General features: G+C 55.9%; 1 protein-coding gene across 3 annotated transcripts in view; it reads left to right on the top strand.

The window, feature by feature from the left end:
- Positions 1-12,054, top strand: part of SFXN5 (sideroflexin 5) — a 95,432-nt gene extending 83,378 nt beyond the window's left edge. For all 3 annotated transcript variants that reach the window (XM_004582802.2, XM_036496689.2, XM_058667969.1), the window contains one exon: positions 11,695-12,054. In XM_004582802.2, the coding sequence (XP_004582859.2) occupies positions 11,695-11,772 (78 nt within the window). In that variant the 3' untranslated portion in view covers positions 11,773-12,054. The remainder of the gene's footprint in view (positions 1-11,694) is intronic.
- The last annotated feature ends 824 nt before the right edge of the window (positions 12,055-12,878 follow it).

Here is a 12,878-nt window from a genome sequence, read left to right as displayed (position 1 = left end):
AAGGCTGGGCACTGTATCAAGAAAGAGGTGCATTTGACTCGTGGTCCAATCAGATGATGCTGGCATCCTGGATGGGGATTCTTGGCTCTGTTCTGGCATGGCCAAGAAGCAGAAATTCAGACTGACCACAGTGGAAGAATGAGGTTTGTGTGTGAGGTCTCTCTGTAGCACAGCCAGCTCTCGCCAGTTCCACTTTGGCCTGCCAACAGCATTGGTTCCATCTGAGGGCAGAGCTCCCAGAACAACTGCCTTGCACCAGGCCACACCTCTCAAAGGGTCCTCTATCTCAACCCTGTCCACACTGGGGACCAAACCTCCAGCATGTGACCCTATGAGAACAAACCACGGCAGCTGTTCTGGCAGGGGCTGTGGGGTGTAGCAGAGAAAGGAGAGACCCAGAGCCACACTGCAGTGGGGGAGGTGCCAGGTACACTGTGTGGCAGGTGTGGGGGGAGGGCAGTGATGGAGAGGTGGCTGCCACCCATCCACACCAGCCTCCAGCTCTGGTGCAGGGAGGTGACCCAGAGTGAGCTGCCCTGACCTCACAGAGGCTCCGCAGCAACTTCCAGGCCTCTGCCTCTCCATGTCTACCTCAAATAGACACACAGGTTAATTCTGCATCCCTAACCAAAGTCCCTCTTCTTGCAACTCAAACCTCTTTAGATTGGGAGGTGTATGATCACTGCATAAATCTTTGCCCTCTGAGAAGGGAGGAGGTGGTGTAATTTTGAGAACTGCTTCCTCAGCTGTGTCCACCCCTGCAGGATGAGGGCTTGCCTGGGCATTACGGGGTATTTTGAAGCCCATCCACGACCCAGGGTACTGAGGCCATCCACCAATTGGCTCGGGGCAGGGGGAACTTCATGAATCCTCCCAATTAATTCTCCTTAACGAGGTGATGCTTATGCCGTACAGGGATCTGTCTTCCATCCCCACTGCCGGTGGGATTTGCTACAATAAGTCTGGGCTTGCTTGGGCTGACCCAGCCTTGCCAAAAGCCACCAAGGCTGTCAACACAAGTAATCGCTGGAACACTAATTAATTAATTAGTGGAGATGGAGTTTAGGAACTGGTTTGAGAACGGTTGAGCTGGAGTGTTTGGTGTGGGGCTTCCAGCTCACCAACCCCAGAGGTTGAGGGAAGATCTTCAGGACTCCCTGCAAATCCCATGAGAGAGTTTGCAAGTCAGTATTCCTGCCTGTTAAGATGGTGGCAAGGGCCACATTGCCAAGGATCCCAGTGATAGGCTGGGAATTCTACTAGGCTGGGAATTCTGCCTGCTTTGCTGAGGTAAGTCCTTCTGATGCCCTTCGGTGTCACTGGGTGCCGAGGGGAGTTATGTACAGATGTGTGCCTCCATGGCTCTAGGGGGAGATTCTGGTTACAGACGCTTTGGTGAGGGGAGGGACCTGAAGCGCAGGCAGGGGTTTTATCCCTGGTGGGAGGAAGAGTTGCCATCCAGGGGTGGGGAGCGGGCCTAGACAGTGTCTGGCTTCATGCAAGCCAAGGACCAGGACATTTTGAGGAGGAAGGGGCTCCCTGCACAGGGAGTGACTGCAGAGGGACCTGGGGGGGAGGTGAGACTTGGTGGCTGCCTCCGGTCACCAGGCATGGATGGCTAGGAGGCAGAATAATTGGCAGCTTTTGTCTCAGAGAAGGGAGCTCCGGGATGGGAGGCTATGGGAGGATGGCAGAGAGCACTTCATTCACTGGTGTCCTGGAGAGGGCAGTGGTCATGAACGAAGGCCCCCAGCCCAGGAGCTGGGGAGGAATGGCCTCCTGAGCAGGGAGGGGCCAGGTGACTGTGGCAGGGAAGTAGGGACAATATGACAATCCTACAAGGTAGGGTTCCTTGCTGATAAATGAGGATGCTGGGGAACATCACGGTCAAGCACCTAGCCCAAGGTCCAGCGTTGTCCTGATAGAGTGAGCTTTGTACCCAGACAGAAGGATCTTGTAGAACTCCCCATCCCACCCACTCATCACCCTCAGCCATGCCCCCAGGCCCCTGGATCAGAGCATTCCAGTACCCACCGTCACAGGGACCTCTGCAGACAGTGTCTGTGTTTGTTTTCTAACCCAGAGTGGAGGGGTCTGGTGGGTCAACAAGTGAGGCTGGAGACCAAACTTGGGGCAGGGTCTGGCCTCTGTTCTGGACCCCAATACCGTTGTTCATGCAGGGAGTATTGGGATCTGCCCTGATCCAGAAGTTAAATCGGTAGAAGGACCCCATGGTCAAAGCCTGCTCAACCTGGTTATCCCCAGGCATGGACAGGCCATTAGCACCCAGAGGCTGGTGTGCTGTCCCCTTCTGGGATCTGGGATGACTGGGTGACAGCTCTGGGTGGGGCAGACGGAAACTCCTGAACAGGTGTCACGTAAAAGTGGGCGGTGGGATGCAAGTCAGGAGAGGGCTGTGCAAGCGCTGGCCAGGGGCCACGTTAGGTCCTGTAGGCTGTGAAGGCTCCCTGTGCTTACAGGGGGCCTAGTGTCTGGGAGTCTCTGGCTTCCACGCGAATGTGGACACCTCTGTCATAAACGCACAGACATGCACATGTTGGTACCTTGCGTGCCCCAGGGCAAGGTCCAGAGTCCCCTGTCAAAGCCAACAGGCTTGGCTGCCACAGGAGGCCAGACCAGGCGAGGGTAGATGTACCCCGACCCCACCAATGGAGCAAGAAACAGTGCGCCTCTCCCTGCCCTACCTCGTCCCTGTCCTTGTCTTTCTTCCGGGTCTCCCACACAGGTGCAGGGTCCCAAGGCTTTGGGCCATGCTTGACTTCTTTCCCAGACCACAAACAGGGAGCTGGATGGGAAGTGGGGCCGCCAGGATACGAACCAGCGCCCATATGTGATCTCTGTGCATGCAAGGTGAGGACTTTAGCCACTAGGCTGCTGCGTTGGGCCCCTGTTCCTATCTTTCTTTGTGCCTGTCTTTCCCTGGATTCCTCATGGGCTGCCCCCCTAACCGGTTCTCTGTCTCTCCCCTACCATTTCCCCGCAGGAGCCCCAGGGCTGGGGGCCGGGGCTGCACACACAAGCCGGAGCCATTGTTCAGCAATCTGTTTTTGTCTTAGTCTCTTTGGCAGGCGGCAGGAGAGGAGCAAAAGGTTAATGAGGCACTGTGAACGGGCGGCGGCGGGCGGGCGAGCCAGCGTGGTGACAGGGAACTAATTAGGAGCAGTTTAACAGGAGGAAAAAGTGAAATCTCCTCTTCACCAACTGTCAATAATTAGCTGATTTGGTGAGGCTGAAATGTGTCCACAGAAGAAGGTGGGGCTTGGCTGGGGACGTGGGAGGGAGGCGTGGGGCATGGGGGCAGCAGGAACTTGGCCCTGCCCCTGGGTGGCGTCAGGGCTGGGGGACTGTCCTGTGTCCCCTAGGCCTGCTGTCGGCCCCTCTGGCTGGCCTTGCTCAGCCTCAGCTCTCTATACAACCTGGGGGCTTCACCTCAAAGCCCTCATCTTCCGCAGCTGCCTGGCCCGCAACTGGAATCAGGTCTCCACCTGGCTCTGCCCAGTAGGATTCTGGAAGTGCAGACACACGCTGGTGCCCTGGTCCTGCAGTCAAGGCAGAGGCAACCCTTGGGCTGGGGCCAGGCCTAGCTAGTGAATGGTGTCTTCGCCTGCCCCTGAGGCACCTCCCATCCTCCCATGGCAGCCAGCTCCAGCTATGTGTCCTGAGTGGGGTTGGAGGCCCTCTTGCCGCAGCTGCCAAGCCAGGTTCCCCCTCCTGTTCCTGGGCTTGTTTCCTGATTGGCCTGTTTGCCCCGGCCTTTGACCTTGCCCTCACCTTCTGAGTCACCTTCCCCCCGGGAGGGGGGCACATCTTGCTCCAGCCAGCCCCTCCCTCAGCTCTGGAGAGCTCCTGCTGTCAGGCCCCATGTTCTAGGCATGCATCAGCTTCATCCGGCCCTGACTCTGGAGTGGGGCTCCTAGAGGCCCTCTCAGCCATGGAAGAGCTGGTTGAGAGTCAAGTGCAGCTGCCGCCTGCTCCCTCCTTACCCCTTTTATGGTGCTCAGAGTTAACCAAAAGGCACACTCTCCCTGGATGGCAAAGAAATGGGGAGGGGGAGGAATCTCCAGAAGCTCCCAGAACCTATGCTGTATCTCTTTACCCTAAGGAAAGAGGTGCCCCCACCCCAGCCATCACCCGTTCTCTCAGAGATTATTGGAACTCCTAATTGGAAGTGTGGAAGAGTGGGAGTAAGCTCAGGCCATATTCAAGTTGTTCTAGAAATGACTCCTTCTCCAGGCAGTCCCTTCCCTGCCTGGACTGGACAATAGTCCTTTCTCCATCCTTTCACACACAACATATTATTATTATTATTCAGGCAGATTTACAGAGAGGAGAGACGGACAGATTTTCAGTCTGCTGGTCCACTCCCTAAATATTTAGCTGCAACAGCCAGAGAGCTGAGCCAATCTGAAGCCAGGAGCTAGGAGCTTTTTCTAGGCCTCCCACATGAGCACAAGGTCCCAAGGCTTCGGACTGTCCTCCTCTGCTTTCCCAGGCCATAAGCAGGGAGCTGGATGTGAAGTGGAACAGCTGGGTCATGAACCAGTGCCCATGTGGGATCCTGGCACTTGTAAGTAGAGGATTAGCAAGTTGAGCCATTGTGCTGGACTCCACACACAACATCTTTTAGCTACCAGAGTACAGGACGTGGCTCATTACCTGGACTGTGTAGGTTCCCGCTTTTCATTTTGCCAGGGCTGCTGTGAGGTCAGAGACAATGTCCAGGGTGACCTCGTGTCCCTCCTGAGTCCATAGCAGCAGTCACTGCCGCCAGAGCAGGGGCTTCCCCCCCTCCCGTCTCAGATCCATCTCCCACTTTGTTCAGAGATGTTTGTTTGGGGTTTTTCTCATTTACCGGTTTCATCAGTCCTACTGAACTCCAAAGCGGGCTATTTTTGCCATCAGAAATCTGCCGCCTCCCCGCCCGCTGCTTTCTTGGAGTTCGCCCATAGGACCCCCCAGGAGGGACAGATAGGAATGGCAAAGCCACTCGGAGCCCAGGAACGCCAACGCCACCTGTCATGTTGCCTGTTCCCCACACCCCCACCCAAAGTCCGCACGTGCACACAAGCCCACACACACACAAACATGCATACAGGCCTGATGACAGGCCTCACAGCAGGGCCACCTCCAGCCTGTCCCTTCCCCAGGTCCCCCTCCTGGGACCTTCCAGAACACCTCACTGAGATTGGGACAGGGAGAGGGGCTTGCTTGTGCAGGCGTCTGTGGGGAGTGTTGAAAGCATCAATGAGTGCTAAATATGGAGAACTTGTGTGGCTCAGCTAAGTAAGATGAGTGAACAGGATATAGGCGAGCAGGGCAGGCCTGGACTCAGAGAGGTCCCTGGGGTCAGCCAGCCTTACTCAGCACCACGGGGGCTTTCTAGGACCCCATGGAATTCTCCTGCCCACTTCCTGATACTATCCCCATCCCAGTCCCAAAGGGAGAAAAATCTTCCCACTGCCCCTATGGGGAAACTGAGCCCTGGAAACTGAGAGCTCAGAGGACAGAGAACAGTTCTGAGGTTGGTCCACCAGAGGGCACTCAGGCACAGTGCAGAGCTCCAGGAAGTATGGGGGGCGAGTGTCTCAGCATTTGCTGGGTACCCCCAGCACAGGGGAGGGGCACAGTGTGAGACAGGCTCCTGTACTTGACACCCTTTAGGTTCATTTTGTCCTGCTGGTATTCAGGAACAACTGTATACAAAGTTCAGGGGTACCAAACTGCCGTGACAGAATAGGGAGGGGGCCCCCATGTAAGCCCATGGCTGGGGGTGTGATAGAGGGGAGCCAGGAGTAGCAGCAGTGTGTTGGTTTGCAATCACAGAAGGCCTCCTGGAAGAGGCAGCCTTAGAGGAGTGGCCTGGATTGGGACCTCAAAGCCCATGCATGCAATGTTTAAGAGACGAGAGCAGCGGGTATGTGAGAAACCCAAAGAAAGTTTAGCAAGACTTTCAGTGTGTAGGTCAGGAGTCTGACCTTCACCAAGAAGGCAGGGGAGGCCCACGGCCAGCCCTGGAGGGCTGACACAGGCTCATGCTTCTACTGGTCCTCAGAACACTCCTGGCCTCCAGGGACATGCAGGAAGCCCTTCCCCAAAGTGGAGGCGTGGAGTGTGTCTGAGCCTGTCCAGCCCTGGTGAGGCCCCAGGGCAGGCATGCAGGTTCCAAGGCTGGCAGAGTCCTCAGGCACCCAGGGTCAGCCAGGTGCTTTGGACCTGGTGTCCATGTTGCCACTGCCTGCGGGCCTTTCCAAGTCCCACTCCCCCCCCCCGCCCGTCCCCTGCCCCAGCGAGAAGATGGCTTTGAGCTGTGTCACAGGGTCACACCAAACACCCCCACCCCCCAGCCCCACACCTTTGTAAAGGAGGCAGAAAAGCCACAGAAGAAAGGCTGGGAGGAGGAAGTTCTTTGTAGTGGGTAAAAGCCCCCGTGAGAGGGGCACAGGCCAGGGGATCCAGTTTCCTGTTTATGTCTCTGCACCTTAGCTCCAGGTTCAAATATGTAAACTATCCGCTGGCCGCCACTGCAGGTGTGTGCGTGCTTTCGCAGGGCCGTAGAGGCCCAAGGTAGCCCCCTTGGCCCCCCAATGCATTCCTGACTCTTGCCCCCCCCCACCTGCCAGAACCTGGGAGACAGAGGGAAATAGCTCAAGGTTAACCCTTCCCCCTCCACTATGAAAGAAAGGTGTTGGGCTGATCTGGGAGTCTGAGGTGCTCAAGGGATGCAGGGGACATCTCCTGGGAAGGACAGCAGGGTCCCAGCTGGAAGTGTGGTAGGGTGAGGGGTGCCTTCCACTGGAGCTCCAGCAGCTGGGGTGTCCTAGCAGGATTCTCTGCTGGTTGTGTGTCACAGGGCAGGTGTGCTCCCAGCACCCTCCAGTTCTGGGATTTCCTGTTCCCTCACGATCCCCACACAGTCGCCCTCCAGCTCCGACTCCTGCCTGAGCAGCTCTCAGGCTGGAGAGGAGCCTGCCAAAGCTACTACCCAAGATTCAACCCCTAACACCTCCCCCGCCTCACTCCCAAGAGGTGATATTCAGTGAGGATGCTTGCTCATCGGGGTGGGGGGCAGGAAATGGCAGGAATGGTCAGGCACACAGCCCAGGGGTCCCGGCTCCTATCTCCTACTGCTGAGAGTACTGGTGAGGAGCCCCTGGTCCCATGCCAAGGTGGTGGGGAGGTCATTGGCTCAATACCCCGCCATGGTGGCAGGCTCAAGAATGTCTTCGTCAGTGGCCAGTTGACTTGGGCTGAAATGGGGGCAGTGACCCCATGTCAGCATGGGTGGCAGTGAGGAATCCAGGCTGAAATCCAGTTGCCAGGACCTAAGCCCCTGAGCCCTCAAGTGGCACCACTCCCTGGTATCCATGGGGGCTCCGTGTCAGAGGTGATGCTTACTGCTTCTTGGACTGGTCCCATGAGGCCACTGTTGTAGGCTTGTTCCCTTCACCCACCCCTCAAACGTGCCTGTTCCCCAGGCCTTGGCATCCTCCCCTCCATCTGCTCTCCTGGGCAAGCTCCCCCAATCTGGAGCTGGGGCCGTGTGCACACATCTCGGTCTCTCTCTCTCACCCGGAGCTCCAGAACCCTGGGCCCATCTGCCTCCTGGGCCTCTCCACCAGGGGACCCCATGGGCACCCAGGTTCAACTTGTGGGCTGCCCCATGCCCACCCCCACCCCCACCCCTGCCTCTGAGAATGGCAGCAGCAGCCTCCTGCTGCTGAGCTAGAATTAGGAGTCACCCAACGCACAGTCATCCTCCACACCTCCCTCTCACCCCCTGCCAGGGATTGGTCATCATCTCCTATGGATCTCACCCGCAGAAAGAATCAATGGTGTACCCTCCCACCTGCCCCCACTGGCAGCATCTTTGACTGTGACAGCTGTGCCCCACCAGCCTTCTCTATCCTTTCTCTTACCACCCCCTAGTCCATCCTCCACACCCACTGTCGCCACCAAGACCTTTCTGAAACAGCCTGGGGTGATGGCCCACCCTAGCTCATTGGCCCTTCAATGGCTCCCAAGGACCCTGGAGAAACTACCGACTCCTCTCCATGGCCCACAACACCCTGTCTGTTCCAACCTTGCATCCGTTGCCTTCCCTTTCACCATGCGAGTCCGGCCTGCCCTCTTTGAGCAGGATGTTCCATTGTTTTCCTGGAGCACCTCCTCTGAGCAGTCCTCCTTCCCTGTTCCAGCGCCTCCCCAGTTTCCATGGAATCTTGCTGGAATCCGTCTGCCTGTAACTGTGTGTCTCCTCCCCTAGCTGTCGAGTGTGTTTCAAGGGCACAGGCTGGTCTTTGACCACCTCTGTGTGCCAGCCTGGGTCTACAGAGTTGGCAGCCAGACACATCTGTAGGCGAGAGGGCAGATGGGATGAAGTGAGAGAGATCCAGCCTATGGCACCACTGTCCCCAAGCCCATGCTCCGGAGCACCTCCACTGCCTCCCCAGGGCGCCTTCCTGCTGCCAGCTTCTCCCCCTCCCCCCAGGCTGCCTCTCCTACCTGCTGCCCTGGGCTCAGTGGTGGGAAGCCCAGGGGGCCTGGAGGGGCCAGCGCTCCCCAGGGAGCAGGCCCAGCGGGCCGCGGCCCTGGGCCATGTCCTCCACCACCGTGCAGAGCAGCAGCTCCGATTTCCATGCGGGTCTTAGTGCTTCAGTGAAAGCCGGCATGGGAAGTTGCTAATAATGGCACTAAAATAAAATATGCTACATCTGTTATGGGTAGCAGAACAAAATTAGCTGCTCACACCTCTGACATCCAAGATGTCTTAACTTAAAATACTCCTTGGCTTACTTTACATCATTTACTGATTATATTTAAAAGAAATACAATTTTGCAATTACTGTTCTTTCCAGTGTGATATCTATGCATCATTTTCCTTTTATGTTTATATATTTCTCCTTCATTAGTGCAGTCTGAAGGGTGATTAGGATTCTTCAAACATTTTACAGAGGTTAAACGTTGATTAAGATTTAATTATTACTGTAAATAGCTTGGAATGACATATGGTGCAAAAGCCTGACATATGTGCATTTGAATAAATGAAGTGCTATTTCCCAGGATGCCTCAGTAGCTGTTTAACAGCTTTCCCGAAGGGTTATGTTACACCTCATGGTAAGATTGCTGGGATGTTATATTTTGTTGGTTTTTGCAGCTGAAAGCTAAGAACAGTTTTCCAGTTTTTTAAAAACATTGAATATTTTAAATACCTAAATTGTTTTGCACAAATTTTTGCTAATTTGTCTAACTAGGTTAAACATTTTCAAAAGCATTTAGATTTTTAAGCGTGGGCGCTGTGCATTGTGTCAGGGGGAGCATGGGGACTCGGGGAGCTGGCGGGGTGCAGGGGACTCAGGGTACAGGGGACTTGGGGGCTGGGAGGGCTAGAGAGTGAGGAGGTGGTTTGAGGGGAAGGGGTGGGGAAGAGACCTGGGCCCCGGGCCTCTCTTGTCTGTTTAGCTATCTCAAGACTTCAGAACAAGACGCTATGTGGGGAGAATTCCCTTTTTCCAAGAACCCCACCAAGCCCACCAGCTCCAGTCCCCAGCAAGCAGCATGCTGTCTAAACTCCAACACTCACAGCCCCATCTTGACTGAGCTCTGCAAAGGCCAGGCCTGTCTGTGCCACCTTCTGCCCACTTCCCAAGAGTGGCTATGTCTTGGCATATGGCAGGTGCCCAAGACCAAGTTCAACTGAGCTAAATAACAAAGGTTTTGGGGACTCTGCATGTCAGGCTTTCTCTCTGATGGGCTCCTCCAACTGTCCCCTTCAGTGGGTGCTCAGGCATCCCTGAGGGCTTGTTCCCCACATCCAAAAGCCATCACTTCAGCCACTGGGACATCTCCAGGGCTCAGGGTAGGGACCCTGGCCTTATGCCTGACACCTTTTTTCCCACCCAATTTTTCAGCACTTAGGGAGTGCCTACTGTGGACCAGCACTGTACCAGGTTCTGGGGATGCAGGGAGCATGCTCTGTGTGTTTGCTGCCTCCAAGGGCTGTGATCTAATATGGAAAGATGGAGGACAAAGGAACTGTGGCCTGAACCTGCAGTGGCCAGCTGGGGCGACGCCTAGCCTCCAGGCAGACATGAAAGCTGAGCTGAAGACAGCCGCGTAGGGGTGCAAATGGAAACGGGAGGGTGTCTCTAGTAAAGGAGACATCTCAGGAAGACTTCAGAGGGTCCAGAAGAGCAGCCAAGTGAGCCCAAGGACACTAGTCAGGGGTGTCCCCTGCTTGCAGCAGAAGGGATAGTCAGGGACTGGGGGTTCCAAGCTGGACTTGGTCTCTATTGGCAGTGGGAAGCCCTGAACCATGCATGTAATGGAGGGGTGTGGACAGGCTCATGGGTGAGGGGCCCGGCACTGGCTGGACAGACTGACTATGGGGATGAGAGCCTGTGAGGTGGGGGAGGGTGGGCAGCAGGAGACAGAGAGGCCCCAGGGTCTCAGGCCAGAGCAGTACCTAAAGGAGGGTCATTCCTGGAAGGCCTGGGGAGATGAGGGATTTGGTTCCATTTTCAGATGGGTTGAGTCCAAGGGCTAGATAAGCAGTTACAGATAATCCTAGCAGGTCATCAGCAGTGATCGGAGGCTTAAGAGAGAAAGGTGGCTGGACTTGCTTCAGACTAAGGAGTCACCCATGGGGACCTGGTCACACTGAGCCCCAGGGAATCTCAGAGGCATCCAGGGGATGCTGTGGGGTGGGGGTGGCCAAGATCATAGACAGTTCCTTGGTGGCGTGTATGGTGAGAGCAGAAGCCAGATTTGCTGCAGTGGGAGGTGAGGAGGCCGATGGTTCTGTAAAGGAACATGGGCCTGGGGAGGAAAGCGCGTGACAGGTGTAGAGGAACACTGAGGCTTTCTCACACGTGTAGGACTGTGCTGTGAAGGAGAGAGGCCATGCCCACATGGGCTCCTGAGGGGGCACAGGGGACCAGGGTCAGGTGGGTATCTGCCTCTAGAGGGGAGAGTAACTGCTGCTGGGCAGGCAGATGCAGGTCTGTTATAGGTTGGAGGAGTGGGAACCCCTCTGATGCTTTCATCCTGGCTGAGGGTGAGTGGGGTGGCTGAGGGAAGCCTGGAAGATTGTCAGGTGACTAAACAGCATGAGGGAGCTGGCTGCGGGGAGGGGTCGAAGTGAGGGGTAGATAATTTGGTGTCCAAGGGTGGTCAGATTCAGGTGTGGAGATGCTCCCACTGTCCATAGTAGAGGAACCCTTGGGCTGGGTGTGGCTGAAGTGACAGTTCCTGGAGGCTGGGTTGGAGGGGGAGGTCTGGAATCTGGGGCCTCCAGTCTGAGAGGTCCTGAGGCAAACAGGAGCAAGAGTGGGTGGGATGCTGGAAGCTTAGGGCACTGCAGAATCCAAGGTGGCGTGGATGCAAGGGGTCTGGATGGTGTGCAGGCCCAGGGAGTGACCCAGGGTAAGGGTGTCTACAGAGCAGGGGATAAGGTGCTAGGAGAAGAGGGATTTCTGGAGGCCAGCATGTGGGATGGTCAGCCACAGGAACACACTGTCGTGAACAAGAAGGTGTGCATGAGCCCTAAGATGGGAAGTCTAGTGGGGCAGGGGGCAAGGTGGAGTTATGGGCCCTAGAGCAGTCCCAGCTGCTGTTCCCAGCCTTCACTTGACCTCTTGCCATTTCCCACCACTTCTGTCTGTTCTCTCTCCTCAGATTGAGACATCCCAACTAGAGCCCGAGATTGCCCGCGCCACGAGCAGCCAGACGGTGGTGTACAACAAGGGGCTGTGAGGGCTGCCTGCCGGCCTGGGAACCCAGTGCCATCTAGGCTGGGGAGGTGGGCACCACAACTACAGGGAGGGCCCTGGGCTCCTGGGGGTGCAACTAATGTGTTAACGGTAAGAAGACTAATCCATTCACATACTAACTTAGGGGAAGGGAATTCTGTATAGAGAATCAAGTGCATTTCTGGGCCTTATGTGGGGTTGTGAAAACTCCACTCAACACAATTATCTGTGAAGTTGAGAAACGGTTTTGTGCCATAGGATAGGATTAGGATCCTTTTACACCTTGGCTTCTCTTTTTATTTTTCTTTTGTATCAGACTCAAGTCTGAGCCTCAGTTGCAGCTGACCAGAAGTGGCAGGTGGTGGGACCTAGTAGCTGGGTTGGTTTGCTGGAGTGGTCTGGTAGATGAGGATATGACAATGACTAGGCCAGGTAGCTCTCTAAGGGGGAGTGGGCAGAGAAATGAGGTGGTCTGCACCCCACACAGGAGGGACTAACCATAGCTAAGGTCCTCAGGATGTGGTCCAGGGAACCAAGGAGCATTGGAGGCTTCTGGAAGATTCCATGGGCAGTTGACACTGCACATGGCCAGCCCCCACGCCTGCCACTACTGCACAACAAGTTCCTTTGGGTGAAGCCTGATGACAGTGGGACTGGCTGGGTTCACCCTTCTTAGAGAGCTTGGAAAGACCCCCTGAGAGGGTGCTCCCAGGAAGGAATGGTGCTTGGGATGACCTGAGGACCTACACTAGCTTCTGTAGGAAAAGCCTTCTAGGCACCTGGCTGATGGAGTCTGGGCCTTGGGGCTGAGGCTGCCTGCCACATTCCACCCCTTCCTAAGAAAGAAGGTCTCAGGCTAGACAGTGCAAAGCTGGACCCCTGGGAACCCATCTAGCAGACTGTATGGCCTCGGACGAGTCCACTCCTCCTTGGATCTTCCACCCTGTCTGAAACCAGAGGCCTGGATCAGGGGGTTCCTGACAGCTCCTGCAGCTGGACCTCGCCTTGCCCTGTCCTGCCTGAACACTAGCCATCCCAGCATGCCTTCAGGATGGACATTGGACTGGGAAAAGGAAAGACCCCCTAAACCTTGTATGACCCTCACATCCC

This window comes from Ochotona princeps, chromosome 8 (genome assembly GCF_030435755.1).
Source record: "Ochotona princeps isolate mOchPri1 chromosome 8, mOchPri1.hap1, whole genome shotgun sequence".
Lineage (NCBI taxonomy): Eukaryota > Metazoa > Chordata > Mammalia > Lagomorpha > Ochotonidae > Ochotona > Ochotona princeps.
The sequence above is the reverse complement of the archived record's forward strand: the minus strand, read 5'-3'. Positions and strand labels throughout refer to the sequence as shown.